We start from the raw sequence: 20,764 nt of genomic DNA, 5'->3' as shown, positions 1-20,764 counted from the left end.
CCCCACTGGGTACAATGACAAACAACAACATTCCCAGCCTGGAGAACTGTGGACATAACTGGAGAACATGAGTGAGCCAAACAACCTGTAACCCCCTAACTGGGTTATATCAGAACATAAACATGTTTTTGTTTTTTTTAGTTAGGAAATTAGTGGTTGTGTGACTGCAGTCAGCAGCCCTACTATATTCTAATATGAACCAAAAAGGTTGCAAACATTAACAACCTGATAGAAGATAATAGTCTAGGTTTCCTGGATCCCATGTTTCCATTGTTCCCCACAATTCTTCAGCCTTAGTAAATCCACCCCAAAGGATGCTAGCTCAATGATTACAACTTCAAGTAGAGGTCAAGGTGACAAGTGCATGTAGGATGACATCATTGTTTCCTGTTAATACCAGTTGCCTGGATGTCCTGAACAATGAACAATCATGGAGATCTGATATCTCTGATGCAATTTGCCACATGCTTATTTAGGGTGTGTGATTCAGACACAACTGATCAGAAAGATGAGCAGGACTGCCAGGCAACTGGAATTGTTTAAATGGAAATAACTCTTGTCTGGCTGCATGCTTGTTGCGGGTTAAGTCTAAAGCTCAGATTAGCAGTGTCACTGGTTTTGTTTGTTTGGAAATGAAGATGGCGAAGATGGCAGCCTACATATTCCTCTCACTTAAAGAAGTGGTCCAAGGTAATTAAAAAACAAAATTCTACTTACTTGGGGCTTCTTCCAGCCCCTGGCAGCAGTCCTGTGCCCTCGTTGCAGCTCTGTTCCCAGCCGGTGGCCCGTGGTCCCCTCCGGTGTAGAAGCCAATCTCGGCAGGCTGTCCTCTACTGCACATGCGCTGCTGTCAATCGCCCTGATGTCGTCTGGACTGTACTGCGCAGAACACTCCAGGTGACGTCAGCATGACTGAGAGAGGCTCTTGTGCAGGCAGAGTAAATGTGCATCAGCGTCTACACCGAAGGGGACCCCGGGATAGCGGATGGAAGCGGAGCTGTGGTGAGGGACATATCGGCTACCAGGGGCTAGAGGAAGCCCCGGGTAAGTCATTTTTTGTTTTTATACACCTTGCATCTGTCCTTAAAGAGGAAAGACATTGCAAATGACCACAGCAGTGACTTCGCTATGTTCTGTACTGCTTTATTAGAAGAGAATCATTTTATTTGCTCAGTGGAATTGGTTGTGGTACACGTCGCAGTACAATACAGTGCAATAAAATACAAAAAGAACAGACATGGCATTGTCAATATGACATGACAGACGTGACACATATTGTCGATATGTGAGAGGATCTCCCAGTTCTCAAAGCAAGCATTGAAGAGCAGGGTGGACAAACAAGACTTCTCACAGCTTAGGAGTGAGGTAGAGTTCCGGAACAGGAGTGCTGGTAGTTAGGGGGAGGGCTACAGGTGAAGCAACGTGATGCCTCCCATAGGACTGGAGTGCTGCAACTAGGTAGGGAGGCTAGAGTTCAATAGGAGGAAAACCTGGGGGTAGAATGTGCCCCTGCACCTGGTGGTCCTAGAGGGGATGGCTCTGAAACATCGACCTTATGGGAGCAGTTCGAAGAAGCAACTTCCTGGATGGGAGGGGTCATGCGAGATCCTGGTGGCCCTAAACCTCATTCTGGTAGTGTGGAGTAGATGCAATGGGGGTAGGGGCGATCCTATGATCTTTTCTGCCGCATTGGTTATTCTGCTGAGTTTTTATTTGTCACTAGTGGACACCCCTGCATACCAGACAATAGGGAAGGATGGATTCAATTGTGGCTGTGTAGAAGCTTATGAGCAGTTCCTGTGATATACCAAATTTTTTTAGCTGGCTCAAGAAGAATAGCCTCTGTTGTGCCTTAAATGTATGACTTATGTTATGTATTTAAATTAAAAAAAATGTTATAGTAATAGTAGCAGGCAAAGTAGTAATACAGTAATAGTAACTAGAAGTAACAACAACAGAATAATTAGTAGTTAGTAGCAGTAGTAGCAATGGAGAATGACTGAATATGATAAGCTGCTTTCATCACTTTAAATCCATACAAATACTGTGTTAAAAAATGTATTTATTTATTTATTGTATTTATAAAGTTCCAGCGCTGACACAAACACACACCAATACTACAATCAATCTTACTTTGGCTCATTTGGCTGTATTTATCCTGAGGATTTGCTTGATGTTAGCTCACCTTTTTCCTGTATTTATTTGACGAATGACACACATCTGTCGCACCAAAGCAGAAACATTTGGTACATCCTTTGGGATTAGAAGGATCAAAATAAAAGGATCCACTCTTGCAAGCATCACATCTTATGCCACCGATGTTCTCCTATGTGACGGAAGAGATGCAAATATTATTGCTATGCCGTCACAATCATTGGGAATCAAGCTATTACTTTTACATAAATTAATGGCGCAACAGTAGAGAAGTGATCAGATAAAGGTGGAAAGGAACTCAGATTGCTACCCTACGTGGGCGGGGATCCTAAAGGATGCGCTGCTGATATGAATGTCCTGAATTCTGGCCATCATGATATACTGTATGAGGACTCTGATTTGATCTGATATAGAGGAAATTATGAATTTTTTTTTTAATCTCTTGGAAAATACAACCCAGGATTGCTGGGGGTTGCATTGCGTTTACTGGTGGGAGCAATATTTAGTACAATAAACCAGTCTGTTGATTCTGAGGATTGGTTTGATGGTGTGACTAAAGGCTCATACACATTGCCAACTGATGTCGCCTGTCGGGGATTAGGAGCTGATCCCCTTGGACGACCTTCTCTGGCCTGGGCGGCACACACGCATGTCAGCTGTGTAGCTGATGACGCACTGTGGTGCTATGCAAAGGGGCAGGGGAACAACAGAGGGGCGATGAGCAGTGTGTGTGACATCCCATGGTGGGCGGGGGAATCAGCGGCACTTGAGTCGATTTGTCCGGTGGATCACTTGTGGGTTGGGGGACGGGGGTTGTTGGTTGCCATACACACGCCTATGCTGAGGCGGCCGATAACAATTGCCTCAGCCGGCTTAAGTAAAGCATGTATGCGGATTTACATGGCACACTTGTGTATGTTTGACACCTGTGTTAGTTGATAAAGCAATGTTTTCTGACTTGGGTCATCCGCTAAGGTGTCTATTCTCACTGTTCCCCTTCCTTTTATCTGCAAGTTTCCAATTCATTGCCTAAAAACAGCCCTTCCAGCACACAATCTGATTTGTGGCTGGCCATACTACTGTACATTATAATGTAATCATCTAATGCTGGGTACACACTATGAGATTTTATGGTCGTTTTCCGATTTGCTTTCCGATCGATTTCCAAGCATTTTACGATCGATTTCCGATTTTGGTGATTACAGGTCTGAGGCTGAGTCCCATCTGGGTTGCAGACTCATTATTAGATCCTCCCTCTTGATTCTGGAGGCAATGAATGATATACAGTACCTTGCATAGACAGACACCTGTGTGGTGATCACAGATCTGAGGCCGGGTCCCATCTGGGTTGCAGACACATTATTGACCCCTTATGCCCTGGTTCTGGAGGCAATTAATTATATACACTCACCTAAAGGATTATTAGGAACACCATACTAATACATTTCTAATACTTCTAATTAATAATATACATTATTATTACTGCTATACAGTACCTTGCATAGGCAAACACTAGTGTGGTGATCACAGATATGAGGCCGGTCCCAGACACATTATTGGCCCCTTACCCCCTGATTCTGCAGGCAATGAATGGTATATAGTACCTTGCATAGACAGACACCTGTGTGGTGATCACAGATCTGAGGCCGGGTCCCATCTGGGTTGCAGACACATTATTGACCCCTTATGCCCTGGTTCTGGAGGCAATGAATGATATACAGTACCTTGCATTGGCAGACACCTGTGTGGTGGTCACAGATCTGAGGCCGGGTCCCATCTGGGTTGCAGACACATTATTGGCCCCTTATCCCCTGATTCTGAAAGCAATGAATGGTATACAGCAGGGGTCCCCAACCACCGGGCCGCGGCCCACTGCCTGTCTGTCATCTTGCCCCTCCCCCCCGCGGCCGGCGCTTCTGTTACTTAATGAGCGGGCGGCCGCTTCCGGATTCCCCCAGGCGCTGCTGTCCTTCATGCATGAAGTACTATCTCCTCCTATAACAGCAGCGCGTCTTGCGTCTGCTGTAAGGAGGGAAGGAGGCGGGGCAGCGGTTCCCATGGTAGCGGCGATGCATATCGCCGCTACAGGAAGCCGCTGCCCCGCCTCCTTCCCTCCTTACAGCAGACGCAAGACGCGCTGCTGTTATAGGAGGAGATAGTACTTCATGCATGAAAGAGAGCGGCGTATGGGGGAATCCGGCAGCAGCCGCCCGCTCATAAGGTAACAGAAGCGGCGGCCGCGGGGGCACCACCTACGCATATTGGGCACTATACTAGCTATAGCTGGGCACTATACTAGCCATGCTGGGCACTATACTAGCCATGCTGGGCACTATACTAGTCATACTGGGGCACTATACTAGCCATACTGGGGCCCTATACTAGCCATGCTGGGGCACTATACTAGCCATACTGGGGCACTATACTAGCCATACTGGGCACTATACTAGCCATGCTGGGCACTATACTAGCCATGCTGGGACACTATATTAGCCATGCTGGGACATTATACTAGCCACGCTGCGGCACTATACTAGCCATACTGGGCACTATACTAGCCATGCTGGGGCACTATACTAGCCATGCTGGGGCACTATACTAGCCATGCTGGGCACTATACTAGCCATGCTGGGCACTATACTAGCCATGCTGGGCACTATACTAGCCATGCTGGGCACTATACTAGCCATGCTGGGCACTATACTAGCCATGCTGGGCACTATACTAGCCATGCTGGGCACTATACTAGCCATGCTGGGCACTATACTAGCCATGCTGGGGCACTATACTAGCCATGCTGGGACACTATACTAGCCATGCTGGGGCACTATACTAGCCATGCTGGGCCACTATACTAGCCATGCTGGGCCACTATACTAGCCATGCTGGGACACTATACTAGCCATGCTGGGCACTATACTAGCCATGCTGGGGCACTATACTAGCCATGCTGGGGCACTATACTAGCCATGCTGGGCCACTATACTAGCCATGCTGGGCCACTATACTAGCCATGCTGGGACACTATACTAGCCATGCTGGGCACTATACTAGCTATAGCTGGGCACTATACTAGCTATAGCTGGGCAATGTACTAGCCATGCTGGGCACTGTACTAGCCATGCTGGGCACTGTACTAGCCATGCTGGGCACTGTACTAGCCATGCTGGGCACTGTACTAGCCACGCTGGGCACTATACTAGCCACGCTGGGCACTATACTAGCCATGCTGGGCACTATACTAGCCATGCTGGGCACTATACTAGCCATGCTGGGCACTATACTAGCCATGCTGGGGCACTATACTAGCCATACTGGGGTAACCATACTAGCCATGCTGGGCACTTTACTAGCCATACTGGGGCACTATACTAGCTATACTGGGGTAACTATACTAGCCTAGCCATGCTGGGCACTTTACTAGCCATACTGGGGCACTATACTGGGCACTTTACTAGCTATACTGGGGCACTACCTACCCATACTGGACACTATATTAGCTATACTGGGCGCTATACTAGGGCACTACCGACCCATACTGGGACTATACTAGCTATACTGGTCACAATACTAGCTATACTGGGGCACTATACTAGCAACACTGGGGGGGTAACTATACTAGCCATACTTGGGCAACTAAACTCCCTATACTGAGGCAACTATGCTAGCTATGCCGCCGCACCCCAGCCCCTCCCCCCATAACCCGCTGCGCACGACACTGTCCACTAGGTCGCGCATGCAATAACCCCCCCCCCCCCCCCCCCGGGCCCCGGAGAAAAATGTGGTCAGTAAGTGGTCCCCGGGCCGGAAAAGGTTGGGGACCCCTGGTACAGTACCTTGCATAGGCAGAAACCAGTGTGGTGATCACAGATCTGAGGCTGGGTCCCCTCTGGATTGCAGACACAGGGATTGCAGTCAGGGAAGTGGGAATAACCTGGAGCACAGCGATCACACCGCCTTCCTGTTATTCTAGGCTTACACCTGCCATAAAAATATATTAACGAATGAATAACTATTACTTTGCAAACATATACCTTTTATGTAAGTATTGTTTGTAATTGTTACTTTCGTATAGACTAAAGGCAAAAAAATAATATTTTTACATAAGGAAATACAGGTAGTCCCCGTTTAACGAACAAGATAGGGACTGTAGGTTCACCCTTAACCTGAATCTGTTCTTAAGTCGGAACACTGTGTCATCTCTGTCCCCTGTACCTCCTCTGTGTCCCCTGTGCCTTCAGTGGTCTCTTCTGTGCCACCTCTGCCCTCTGTACCAGCTTATACAAGTGTAAAGCAAGTCTGAAGCAATTTAAAAAATAAAAAAAACAGATACTCACCTAAGGAGAGGGAAAGCTCTGGGTCCTACAGAGCCTTCCCATTCTCCTCACGATGTCCTCGCTCCCCCGCAGACTTCTCTGTTTGAATCTCCTGCTGCGGGAGACTTTGAAAGTCTTTGTGGTCTCGAAGACCGGTGACCCTGTAATTCTCATGCGCGTTTGCGTGAGAGAGGGCGCACGCGCGCATGCAGTACGGAGCGGCCCATCTTTGGAAGTCCAAATGCTTCCGAAGACTGCCGAAGCCAGCCCAACCTGGAAGAGAGCAGTCTCCGTTCGAACGGCCATAGACTGCTAATGGGGGAGCCTGCAGGAGAGCGTGAGTACTTGACTTGTTTCCATAGAATCACAAAATCTATGCCGTTTGTATCGGCGGGTCATTTGTAAGTCTGGCGCTCATAAGTCAGGGACTACCTGTACAACTTATATATAGAGACACTCATGGTCACTAGTCTGTTGATTCCTATTGACAGATGAAGAGTGTCCCTCTTACCTGCACTGTCCGCTGATGCCATTACACTGTGGGCGGGATGGCTGCATTATGCCTGGGACAGAACAATTGCAGCCTTCACACCCCAGCAGAGGATGGTAACTGAATGACTGCTGCTCACAGACTTCACATAAAGGTCTAACAGTGTGAGGAGGGCAGATGCATCTACCGGTTACTTCATCACATAGGCGACGCCCACAGTTGCATGCTAAATAAACAGAGAAAAGAGAACATTGTTATTCTTCTCTGAACACAATGTTCATCATTGATATGCAGAATGCTATGCACAAATACATTTGCTAAAACATGAATGAAAGATTGTGGTGCAGAGGAGTGGAGCGGTACCCAAATAAGGGGAGGGTGGGTGGGAATAGGCAGATGTTATTTCTAGTACTATGTTCAGGATTGGATGGTGTTAAAGACTGAAGTGAAAAAAATGATATAATGATTTGTATGCGTAGTACAGCTAAGAAATAAAACATTAGGAGCAGAAACTTAAAGGTTACCAGAAGTGACATGTGACAGGATGAGATAGACATGTGTATGTACAGTGAGGAGAACGCCAGCGCATACCACTAAGGCTGCATCCGAAATGACCATCAGCTCAGTGTGCAGCACCTAAATAGATTTTCTGCACACTTTGCATTCAATTCAGATGCAAATCATATGCAAATCTGCTACTACTTATTATGCAAACAGGAAACTCAGTAGGAGGGGCTGGGAGCAGCTAACCTGACAGTTACATAGTTACAAAGTTAAGAAAAGGTGGGGGGGAAAGGCTGCACGTCCCTAAACACATGCTGCAATTGAATGGTTAATCGCACAGGCATACACCGCCTCTGCTAGACTGAAAAATGCATGCCCTGAATCCAAGACAAGTGCTAACATTTATTAAACTAGGAGGAACTTTAGCTTCCAATATGGTTTGCATGCAAAGTATATTATACTAGACACTTGCGCCACGGTGAGGCAAACCTCCGGGCAAGTGACCTAACCTAAATTTAAAACCTTGGGAGCAGCTAAGCAAAAAAAAAAATGTGTACAGTGCCTAGCACACAAATAACTATGCTGTGTTCCTTTTTTTCTTTCTCTGCCTGAAAGATTTAAATATCAGGTATGTAAGTGATATTTAACTCTTTCAGGCAGAGAAAGAAAAAAAAGGAACACAGCATAGTTATTTGTGTGCTAGGCACTGTACATACACATGTCTATCTCATCATGTCACATGTCACTTCTGGTATCCTTTAAGTCTAATATTGTCCAGTACAGGAAGAGTTAAGAAACTCCAGTTGTTATCTATGCAAAAGAGCCATTGAGCTCTACGACTTTCAAAGTCGCAGAGAGCTCTGTCTTCTGAACCTTATTATCTCAAGTGTCTGCAAATGTATTTTCTTTTTCTCTGTAGAGAAAAGTTCAAAAGGTCACTAGCCTGCTCTGTAAAATTCTTTAGAATGCTGAGTAGTGTGCAAACTGCAAATACTAGAGAATGATGCAATGTTATAAAAAAAAAGCAACTATATAACTGAAAATAAAAATATGAGAATATTTTCTTTCCTACTAATGTTCTAGTAATTATCCGTACTACACATTAATTCATTATATCATTTTTTTTTTTCGTTTCAGTATCTCTTTAAATTATAGCTACAAGTTGAAACATTTAAGCATGTAATTTTGCTTTAGTATGCAATATTAGGTTTGGGTGAAAATTTCTTAAAACAACACATAAAACATGTTTGAGGGAAGAAAAACAGGAATAAAGCACCAGGTAACTACACACTTAATGCGGATCCAAGATAAAAATGAACTATAACAAGTAACTTGTCTATATATCTTATCTAAAGTTTAGATAGTTTTCACAGCAAATCTAGCTGGAAACAGCTTCAACAGCTTATGATTATTTATTTCTGTGATACAATGAGAGCGTCCATGTTCTGTTTGTCACATTACACACAGGCAAGCTGATAGCATCTCCAGCCCTCGGCCTGTGAAAACGTCACTCCCCTCTGCCTATGAAATCTCTGGGTAGTAACCTCCTCCTGCCCAGACTGAGCTCCCATAAGCCCTTGCTACACAAGTCTGAGAATGCCAAGGCACTCTGAAGCTGTGGGCAAAGTTTGTTTAGTTTATAGGGAATTAGAGTATTAAAACAAAACAAAAAAAAGTATTTGGCTTGAGGAATGCCCTATAAACTATATCAAAAGAAACACAATTATGCAATGAGTAAAAGTTTATCTCGGATCCACTTTAAAGGAATAGGATTGCTGCTTTAGGAATGGAGAACCAGAGGGGAAGACCAGAACAAAAATGACTGGTCATCACATGCGGTCTCTCATGTCATTGGCAATTTTCACTGAAGCCAATCTGTGAATACATATTTCCTTACCACATGCTTAATCTAATTGGTCCAGGCTCACACAGGTGTATCTTGGTGTAGCACTCTTTGCCCAATGTAGCATTTGAAAGCTAAATACTTTTAAGTCAGCATTTAATGCTACCTTTATCTTGGAAGCAATCTATAGTTAACCCTTTAGAAGCCACATCTAGTAAAACTATCTTTTTTTTGGGCTGTGTATTGTTTGGTGTGTGCAGTGGAACAGAGGGAATCTACTGGTGGTCCCACTCTGATGTCGGACAGCACCCTAAAAGCTTAGGGGTTCATTGCCTTGTGGGAGACTTCAGGTAAGTTTGCTCTTAAGCTTTTTATCCTATATCAGACGTGTCCAATCATCGGCATGCTCTGAATCAAACTTGTCTACAGTGGAGTCTCTGTTATCCGTGCTTTCTGTTTGCTTGAGACTCAATGTTAAGAATAGGCCTAGCTAATAAAGTAATATACCCCACTCTATATAAATACCACAAACTCTGTATTAAATGGTACAATACAGTAACTGAATGTATATTAACCTTAGGGGAGCTGTGAAACACAGTTTTTAAGCACAGCAGAGCCCACAAATAGCATACAAATTTGACCTTTACTTCTGTGAGTACTGTCAGCAATTTGTGTTAAATTTGGTTAAAATTGGTTGGTGGCCACTAATGATCCAATCTTTTTCATCCAATGTTACCATTTCTATCTAATATAAGGGCACTGCCTGTAGTATCCAATTAATATATTCCATCAGTTTACTCTTCTACTACATAGATTTGGTAAGATTGGATGAAAAAGATTGGATCATTAGTGGCCAATAAGACTGTTTGTTAGTTTAGTTCCAGATAAAGAGCTTCAGAAAATAGTCAATCACAGCAGCTCTGTGCATGGGACTCTCTGACTGGCTGTCAAAGCCTTGTGACAACCTATCATCATGTGATAAGGCTGTGTGAGGGATAGAATGCAAGAGGAAAGATAGTTGACTCTGCAAGCATCATTTGCAGCACTATGGTAATCAGTGTAAACATGAGGCTGGTATTACATGAAAAGATTATACACATTTTAATTAATCCCAGATAAAAGAAGAATTGAATGAAAATTACCATAAACTTTTATTAACCATTACACAGGCAAATGTGTAAATAATCGTGTTTCTTCATGGTCGGTAAGACTGAAATATCAGCTTTAAACATTCTGTGTAGTAGGCAGCAGTAACAGCATTTGAACTTACGTTTACAGTCAGGAAATCCATAGTAGCCAGTAGCACATTGACTACAAGTTCTTCCAATGATATGAGGACTGCAGCTGCACTGCCCACCAACAGGACTACAGGTCTGGCTTGTGGCTCCCTCTGAGTGGCATCCACATGGCAATGCTCCATCATTATAATAAGCAGCCAGAGATCTCGCTGAATTTTTGCAGAACTCAGGTGAGGTGATTGGACTAAAATTTAAAAAAAAAAATGTTTTTATTTTATTGTTATTTTCACCTCATTTCTCACATCACAGTTATTTAGCAATAGCATTACTTAAGGGTGCAAGCGATAAAAGGATGATCAAATCACTATAAAACACAAGTTAAAATTACAGTTCTGGCAGGGCCAGATTTACCGGAAGGCACTGCAGGCACATGCCTACAGGCACCTGATAATGGAAAGGCAGTTCACTCCCTTCCCGAGTGCCTCCCTCCCTCCTTCCCTATGCAGAGTCCCGAGCAAAGTGTAAATGAGATGTTACTTACTCGAGTCTCTGCATTCCACTTTCCAGATCTCCCTTTAGGCCAGGGTCCATCTAGCTGCCTAATAGTTGGGGGCACCTCTAGCTACTTAATACTGAGGATAACTCTTGCTCCATTATACTAAGGGGCACCTGTATCTACCTATGATGGGCAAGGGAACTAAGGGAGAAGTGACAGCTGTGCCAGCCAGCAATCTTGCGGTTTAGCAGGTGTTTGTAGGTTAATGGAGGGAGAAGTCTAGGGTACAAAGACATCTGTAGCTATAGGTTCCTGTAATGTAAATCCACGCCTGAGTTGTGGTCTTTACTACACGGATCCAGGAGCTGGGCCAATGCAGAGGCAAAATGTAGAATAAGGCAGATGATATGCTAGATACATGATGTAAAATATACTATTGATGCTGATAAGGCAGAAAGGCCTAGAGTACAGAGTAAAATAATGCCTGGTTTGCTGACTTGACGTGAGCTGTTAAGAGTGGAATAAGTGACAGACACTATTTTTGCATAAATCATGGAACAGTGAAATTTGCAAACATGCACAGTGTACGGTGGTTCCTAAATAATTTTTATTAAAATAAGTGCTTTAGTGAAACTTAAGGGGAACCTGAGGTGAGAGGGATATGGAGGCTGCTATATTTATTTCCTTTTAAACAATAACAGTTGCTCAATTGTCCTCTCTGGTCTTTCTGGTATCAGTAGCGTCTGATACACACCTGAAACAAGTATGCAACTAATCCAGTCACACTTCAGTCAGAACACCTGATCGGCATGCTTGTTCAATGTGTATAGATAAGTATTAAAGCCTGAGGATCAGCAGGACAGCCAGGCAATATGCATTGCTTAAAAGTAAATAAATATGTCAGCTTTCATATCCCTCTCACTTTAGGTTCTCTTTAAAGGAAACCAGAGACGAAAAAATAAAAGTTTAATGCATACCTGGGGCTTCCTCCAGCCCCATATGCACTTATCTCTCCCACAACACCGTCTGCACCACCGTGAGGAAGAGAGCTCTCTCCGTAGCTCTCCGGTGGCCACCAGAGATACGTAGAGGGCACACTTCTCTTGCGCAGACTGGCCGTAACTGGAGGAAGTTACGGGACCCGATACCAGAGCTGCAGGCAGAAGAGGACAGTGGCGTGGGAGCAATCCGTGCGCATGGGGATGGAGGAAGCCCCAGGTATGTATAAAACTTTTTTTTTGTCTCTGGTACACTTTAAGAGAAAGCACAGAGAAGATAACATTTTGCCTCTGCCTTCTTTTATGTGGCCACTAGATGTCACCAGTATCTATGTGCTTTCCCATTAACACATCCCATTTAAAGAAATGTTGAGGCCTACCGTATATTTCATCATCATAAACGGTTATATAAGCCTAGATAAAGAAAGCCATAAATGGTTCACTTTTACATTTCTGTCAATTTTTAAGCAATCAATTACATAAATCAATCAAATAATATTTTGCACCATGTCTGATCAGGCATTTATCAACTATTACTAGAAAATCAGTTCCATAAAAAATAAACAAAAGTTGAATTCTATTTTTTTTTCTATAAAACTTATCACTGTATCTAATAAACCTGCAAATTTAACAGTTTGGTGTATAATTTGGGGCTACCTCAATCACTTTGCACCTGGACCAGATTTCCAATTTAAAGAACTTTAGTGAGAGGTATATGGAGGCTGCCATATTTATTTTCTTTTAAGCAATACTAGTTGCCTGGTTATTCTGCTGATCCTCTGCCTCTAATACTTTCAGCCATAGGCCCCGAACAAGCATTCAGCAGATCAGGTGTTTCTGACATTTTTGTCAGATCTGACAAGATTATCTGCATGATTGTTTATGGTGTGATTAAGCCACTACTTCAGCCAAACAGATCAGCAGGGCTGCCAAGCAACTGGTATTTGTTCAAAGGAAATAAATATGGCAGCCTCCATATACCTCTTACTAAAGTTCTCCTTTAATCAGCAGTAACATTATCCCTACTTGACACTTTAGCAATATATACGTGTTTTTTGTTTGGGGGGACAACTGGACTTGTTAAAAAGAGAACCCTAGCCGGGTCTAAAAGTAAAAAAAAAAAAAACATGCTGCCTCATCTGGGGGGGTTGCGGGACCAGGCAGCGCTGTAGTTTCAGTTTCGTGACCTTTGCCTCCGTGTGTCTTTTTTAGATTTAAAAACCCGCCCCGGGTACTCTTTAAGGGTGTTTTTTCCCTCAACAACTACTTTATTTCCTATACATTTTAAAGGGAAAAATAGGAAAAAAAATTGTCAGTTTTCACTCAATATTGCTGTAAAATACTGTAGATTAAAAAAAAAAAAATATTTGGTTATTTATTCCACCTATTATGACTCTTAAATTTGGTTGCTGCTGCAATATATGGTGATATTTGATTTTGAAATTAAGGTATATTTTTCTGTATTATGTACTTTCTCCTAATACTGCAATAATAATGAAAATAACTAGCACTGTAATGATAATGAATATTAATAGCATAAAATATATATATATATATATATAATTATTTAATAATATTTATAGCAAGAGCTTTAAGCCGATTCCTTAAGATTCAATTCAAAATTCATACATTGCACATTTGCACACCTACTATTTTCAACCACAGTCAAAAGTAAACCGTTAAGATTCTTACTCGATGTAAAAGCTGTTTTCTCCACATATATTAATAAAGTCAAAAGATTTATCCAAGGGTTTCTCCTGCAGAAGATCATACGAGTAAACATCTGAAGGTACCAATAGTATGGACTCCTAAAACATAAATATACATTGCTTTATTACAAGGCTTAGCTATTAAAAAAGAGAAACCAACACTTTAAGTCAACACTTTATTTTTTTACCTCTTTCAGAATCATAAAAAAAAACGGACACAAAGTTCAAACAAAACTGTTAAAGGAATTGGTAGCAGGGGCGTAGCAATAGGGGGTGCAGAGGTAGCGACCGCATCGGGGCCCTTGGGCCAGAGGGGCCCCGAGGAGCCCTCCCTCAACTACAGTATTAGCTCTCTATTGGTCCTGTGCTCATAATAATCACTTCTATAGATACTTTGAATAGTGGTAATCATTAACAAACTGTTCCCCATCCCCTTCTTGCACCTCTGACACTGTAGTTGCCATTGGCAGGTTTTGTGTGCCGTATCAATTGTTACGTATAAAGTGCTTGGGGGGCCCCATTGTAAAACTTGCATTGGGGCCCACAGCTCCTTAGCTACGCCACTGATTGGTAGTGTGCAATCCATGAGGTATAAACAATTCTCAAAATATAAATGCAAAATCATTCACATTGGAGTAATGGTGAAAGTCTCCACCTCTCTTAGCTCTACTGACATGTCAGATGACCATGTTCTACTGAAAGTTCTAGAATTAAGATTCAAAGATGTATCCAGACTACTGGGTAATAAACTCACCAGAAACAGTGGCTTATCTGGAGGAGCTGTGACTGTTACTGACAAGTCTGGGTTTGTGACATCGAGCCCAATGCGATTACCAGCAACCACTACGTCTCGGCATCCAAACATGTGAGGGCAATATGAAGCATTGAATGTTCCTGGGGAAAATGACAAGTTATTCATTCTCTTGCAGAATTTCTATGTTACAAACACTTCACATGTGTCTGTTACTGTCATACCTGAATACTGTACTCCACCATTCACCAGCACTGACACGGGGAATGCAGGGTTCTCAGTCTGGTAGTAATGAACAATGAACACATATCTTCCTGTATGCGGTATTCTTCTGGCCAAAGTTATATCATTCTGGAAAATAAAGGGATATTAAAGCAACCATTTTTTCATAAATGTGAAAATATGTTTAATCTGACTTGTTTCTAATGTTAATTTAGACTTGATTTAAGACATTTGTATAGACGAGCCTGTAAGGAGGGTTATTGACCATGGTGGCCAGTTACACATTAGATTTACCAAATGCTAGCTGTCAGAATCATGAAAATAAATATTCATGTAATGTCTTAAAAGGTATAGTCAGTTTGTAAAATTATTTGCACATCTATTACCATACAACCAAGCGCAATGGTAAATTCCATATACTGTATACTCGCATATAAGTCGACCTGCGTATAAGCTGAGGTACCCACTTTTCCCTCAGAAAACAGGAAAAAGGGACTCGCGTATAAGCCCCCTCCCCAGTATAGCCCCCACCACAGTAGCCAGATGCCTAGTACAAGTCAGCCCCCTTTCCCATAGCAAGATATGCACCAAGGATGATACAGCTGTGTCTTAAAATGCCACTAAATGGCATCATAGATATGAGACACATCAATTGCCACACAGGAAGAATCCCTGATCATTGCACCGCTGACACATTGCTTGCACGCTCCACTCCACAAGCCAGGGGACACGGGTAGTCTTGAGCAGCTCACTCTGCACACCATGTTGCAGGGGATGGGGGCACGGACACAGCAAGGAACCAGCTGGCAAGAGCAGGATCACTAGTGCACAATCCTTACACTCCTCTGCCAGTAACATAACCTGCTCCAGCATCCGTTCTGCTCCACTGACTCACATATAAGCCAAGGGGGTAACATATCAGCACATTTTTTGTGTTAAAAAATTCGGTTTACACGCGAGTATAAAAGGCACTACATCTTTAAAGGGACACTTAAGCCAGAAATAAAAAATCAGTTTTACTTTCCTGGGGCTTCGACCAGCCCCATGCAGCCATCCCGTGTCCTCACAGTCACTCATGGAGCCTCCAGTACCCCGCCGCCCTCCCGCAGTCTGCCGTTCAGTCGCTATCAGCCCCGAAAACAGGCTTAGTCGGGTCCAGTCTGCGTCTTCTGCTCATGCGCAGAACAGCTGCACAAACAGCTCTGGTTTCCTTTAGCACTAACCATGTGCTTGGGGGGGTGACACATATACTTAAAGCAGACCGGAACTCAAAACTTCCTCTCTGCTCTAAAAGATACACAACAGCATAGTAAAACTTACAGAAAAACATTTATTTGCTACAGCTGATACAAATCATGCAATAAATCTCCAGTGTATCTACTTCCTGCTTTCATGGAAGCAGACATAGGGGTAACATCCTGTGTTTAACAATTATCCCTCTGTTGTGGCAGTCAGCTGACACAGGTCAAATTACAACTTTTGCTTAGTCAGCTTAGTCACTGATGAGGGGGGATTGACAGGCTAATCTCTCTTAATACATGCAGGGTGCATTTCCCTGTTTTCCTTTTGTCCCGTGCAGGTCCACTTTAAGGGGTACCCTTAGTTGAAATCCACTGGAAATATGTCTGCAGTGTATCGGCAGGCAATAGATCTCTCCAGGGCTACTAATCCTTTCTATTTTGGAGAAGAGAGTGTTGATTAAACAACTGACTTTTCACCGGATTTGTGAGTGCCACATTTACTTTTTCTTTTGTGAATAAAAATGTAAGTATTTTTGGTATACAATAGTATAGCACAAGCTGCATTTTGCGAACATATCTATTATTTGTGTTTCAGCTCTATATTAAAGCAAAGAAAAAGAATTACCTGTGGTGACTTGAGCTGTACTTTGTTGCCTTGGTGACTGGGGGGTCCAGGGCCAGGTGAAGGCTCTTGCACTGAGGTTTTCTGCCCATCAGAACGTACGGCATCTTTGACAGAGTCCAGGAGTAAAGCCAGAGGTGGAAACTCATAGACTGAAGTCTGTACACATGAGGGGCTTCAAAAAGGCACATGATTATCATACATGCTGATAGATTATTTTATGCTTTCTATACTATACACTTTCTATACATGTTCCCTAATGCTAAATGACAAAACAACATTAATATGGCCCTATTGAAGGCAGTACCTAACATGGTGCCGCTTTGGGAATTACGCGCCAGGTGATGACGATAGTTACAATATTGGTAATGTAATAGCACCAATACTTTACTATAGACTTACCCGACCCCTTTCTAATGCCTAACATTACTCCCCCCCAAATGACTAACGTTCAAAACAAAGTTCTAGCTTATTGGCTACTATTAGCTGAACTTTTTTAAATACTAGCTGATCAGTCACTAATATCCCATTGGCTAGTCTAAATATTCCCTACGTTTGCTAATATACTAACTAGTCAGAGCTGATTGGCTAGCTAGTAGTGCAACTCACTCCCTTGGTAAACTACTACATTTTGCATCGGCAGCTATTAGGCGCCTGCCAAAGCCGGCACCGAAATCAACTGTTGCTCTGATGAAGGTTATTTGTATTTTCTGACGTAGCAATTTACTGCTGATGACTCGTCTTGGTCAAGAATTATGGATCAAGGGGAAGCCACAGTGAGATATTCAAATATGCTGATGCTGAGGTTCCCAATTAGTGTGTGGCAGAGAAGTGATGATAAAAGACAGAGGGTGGAAGTCTGCAATCAGGGCAGAAGAAGTACAGACAAAGAATAGAGAAAAATGAAAAAACATTTGGGCTGGATTCACACTTGTCCATCAGTTTTCTGTGTGTGTTTCTCTGCATGAGTTTTCTGACAGTGCTGCATTGCTGTCAGCTTTTTGGTTTTTTTTTTTTGCATATGAAGAACGCAATCAAGCGTGAAGCAGCCCATTGATTAACATTGGATTTCAGTTTTCCTATGCAGAAAAACAGACAAGTGTGAATCCAGCCTCAATGTAGAACAGAGGCAGATTAGAATGCTGCACTTAGTTAAAGGGAACCTGAAGTGAGAACAAAGTGGAGGCCGCCAGAAACAAGCTTGCAGCTAATCTAGTCATATTTGACAAAAATGTCAGAAACACCTGATCTGCATATGCTTGTTCAGGGTCTATGGCTAAAAGTATTAGAGGTACAGGCTCAGCAATACAATCAGGCAACTGGAATTGTTTAAAAGGAAATAAATATTGCACACACAAAAAAAATCATTTATTTCATGAAAATATTTTACCTGCACGGTATGTATCTGGACAGGATGTGACAGAAGAGGGTAACCCTTTCCCACACCATCCAAAATGAAAATCCCTTATAATTTGGATTTACAACACTTGCAGCTAAATTATATTTACTCTTCCAGATATTAAGAAATATTTAGTTGAGTCAGTAAAAGAATGACTCCGCACTAAGGAAGAGTTAACCTCATTAATTTACCTTTGGCCAGGAGTGCGTCCATAGGCAGCAATACAGTATGTCTTGGGATCCGCATACTCTGTGGAGAACTCTTCTGCAGGAACAAGGCATGCAGTGTGCTGAAACACAGAGTAAACCGTAAACAGCTTTATATGGATAAAACACAGAGAGTAGCATGTTGTAAGATTTTTATCAGTAGTTCCAAGCTGGGATTTTCTACCCTGCTCAGCCTAGCACTGGATCTTTCCAAACTGAACTACACATTTTCTCTAAGCTGTAGTGTATTTAATTTAAAGAGTAAACCAACTTAAGAAGGTAAGAATGATTTTGTATTAATACAGAATTCCAGTAATAAAAAAAAAATCCTGATTTTGTCCCTACCCTCCACATGTTATTTCTATACAGGGACGGATCAAGACCAAGTTGCGCCTGGGGCAAGGTCAGGTTTTGGCGCCTAAAGGTCAGGTTTTGGCGCCTAAACTGCCATTCATTTTGCCGCCTTTTTAAGAATTCAACAAACTGCGCCTGGGGCAAGATACCCGCTTGCCCCCCCCACCCCCCCCACCCCCCCCCTAGATCCGTCCCTGTTTCTATATATGTTCTAGTCCTTAAAATTATTTTATTTCCAATCTTTGCAAGCAGTCATGTGATGGTTGCCAGGTACTCTTCTTCTGCATACATCTTTTAGGGCTCCGGTAGTCTTCCCTTGCCACTAGCCTCTATTTAAAAGGAGGCCGAGTGGCAGTTCAGGACATGCCCGTCCCAAGAGCAAGGCACACGGGCCCCTATTTCATTTACTTTATCTCCTAACTTTTCTCCTAGGAGATCATTTTTTATCTTCTATTTAAAATAACTTTTCAGCATTTTGTAATTAAAAAAGTACTAAAAAGTAAAACAGTGTATGAAAATGTACTGTCAAAAATATTCTGAGTATTTTCTTGCTGGCTGGTGGTTTAAAAAAGCATTTTATTGACAAGGTTTGAAAGTATCACCTAGGAGAAATCTCAGGAGAAACAGTGAATTGCATACGGGCCAGTGTCCTATGTTCAGGAATGGGTGCAGAAAGTGCCTGGTGACTGTCAACTGCCTGTTTGGTCAAAACTCAAAATGAGGTGTTTGTAGGGACTAACAGTAAATACTGCTGCCATGTTTAGGGTAATGGAGGGACAAATAGCTCCATTTATTTGTTTCCTGGAGACCCACATCAATGATACAGACCACAGCGAGGGACTTACCAGCAAGAAGTTGACTGTAGCGGCTGTCACAAGAATTTCTGCATCCGACAACAATTCAAACATGGCGATGCGATTCATGTTGTCTACTACAATACTGCGGCACAGGAAGCTACGGCAGAGAACAAGACATAATCACTGCCTGATAAATTAATTATTCCTTTTCATAGGAGATCTATACTGAAAGCTTATGAGTTAAATATTCTGACTGAGTCACTGACCCCGAACATGTAAGCAGATCCGGGGGCGGGGCTCTGATACCACAGTGCTGATCAGTGCTTCAGCTAGCTGCATGCTTCTTGCAAGCGTGACTACAATTATTGGATATAAAGCATCAGATGACATCCAGACAATCAGCACTGGTACGTAGTCAACAATGGCAGCTTTCATAAATTATCACAATAGCTCTGCTTTAAAGGGCGACTGAAGCACAAGGGATATGGAGGCTGCCATATGTATTTCCTTTTAAGCAACACCAGTTGCCTGGCTATGCTGCTGATCCTTTGCCTCTAATACTTTTAGCCATAGACCATGAACAAGCATGCTGCAGATCAGGTGTTTCTGACATTATTGTCAGATCTGACAAGATTAGCCACATGCTTGTTTCTGGTGTGATTCAGACACTACTGCAGCCAAATAGATCAGCTGGGCTGCCGGGCAACTGGTATTGTTTAAAAGGAAATAAATATGACAACCTCCATATTCTTCTCACTTCAGTTGTCTTTTAAGTGTTCCTGTAATTCTGTAAGAAAAATATTTTCAGGCTACTCAAGGCTGAACATGAATGCCCTTATACACCACAAAAGGTAGACTGAGTGCATAATAGAAATCCACTAATTAATTATTTATCCATACCTGATATTTTTTATATTTCAAAAATAAATAGTAATGCATATCCATAGAAATGCCAGATGTTTTGTCTGCTTGATTTCTAGCCTGACTAGGTGATAATCCCAGATTTGTGGGTTAACTGCATAAAACATCAGTTAAACGTTGGGAAAAGGTTAAAAAAAATTAGGTAGAAAATCCTGTCCAATTGCATCTTCCCTATGTTACTGGAAAGCAGTACTAATAGGACAAGTGTGTGTGACTTCTGCTCCACTGCACAAACAAGCATGCCCCCCCCCCCCCCCCCCCCCGAGCAGAGCATTCATAATGATCAGGCTTCTTTCAGAAACACTTCAAACTGAGCACCTATGAGTCTCACCTCTGCTATACCTTAGCCGGGTAGCAACAGCCGGTGCTCCTCTCCTGCAGGTACACCACTCCTGCAATGCAACTACGTAATCCAATATGTAGAAGAAGGCACTCCACAGGCTCCAAACTTGCATTTGACTTCTTTATTCGAGCAACAGCACACACTACATGTTTCTGAAACA

At 42.8% G+C, this 20,764-nt stretch overlaps 1 protein-coding gene across 1 annotated transcript in view; it reads right to left on the bottom strand.

Moving 5' to 3' along the window:
- The window catches only part of LOC137518877 (laminin subunit alpha-3-like), a 303,606-nt gene that overhangs the window by 152,943 nt on the left and 129,899 nt on the right, over nt 1-20,764 (bottom strand). The window contains exons 27-36 of the mRNA XM_068237275.1: nt 19,389-19,497; nt 18,175-18,272; nt 16,588-16,759; nt 14,724-14,850; nt 14,503-14,642; nt 13,732-13,847; nt 10,578-10,789; nt 6,982-7,186; nt 5,991-6,135; nt 2,186-2,326 (exon numbers count right to left, since the gene is read on the bottom strand). Coding sequence (XP_068093376.1) covers nt 2,186-2,326; nt 5,991-6,135; nt 6,982-7,186; nt 10,578-10,789; nt 13,732-13,847; nt 14,503-14,642; nt 14,724-14,850; nt 16,588-16,759; nt 18,175-18,272; nt 19,389-19,497 — 1,465 coding nt within the window. The remainder of the gene's footprint in view (nt 1-2,185; nt 2,327-5,990; nt 6,136-6,981; nt 7,187-10,577; nt 10,790-13,731; nt 13,848-14,502; nt 14,643-14,723; nt 14,851-16,587; nt 16,760-18,174; nt 18,273-19,388; nt 19,498-20,764) is intronic.

This window comes from Hyperolius riggenbachi, chromosome 5 (assembly GCF_040937935.1).
Source record: "Hyperolius riggenbachi isolate aHypRig1 chromosome 5, aHypRig1.pri, whole genome shotgun sequence".
Lineage (NCBI taxonomy): Eukaryota > Metazoa > Chordata > Amphibia > Anura > Hyperoliidae > Hyperolius > Hyperolius riggenbachi.
Note: the sequence above shows the minus strand (reverse complement) of the source record. Positions and strands in the feature narration are given on the sequence as shown.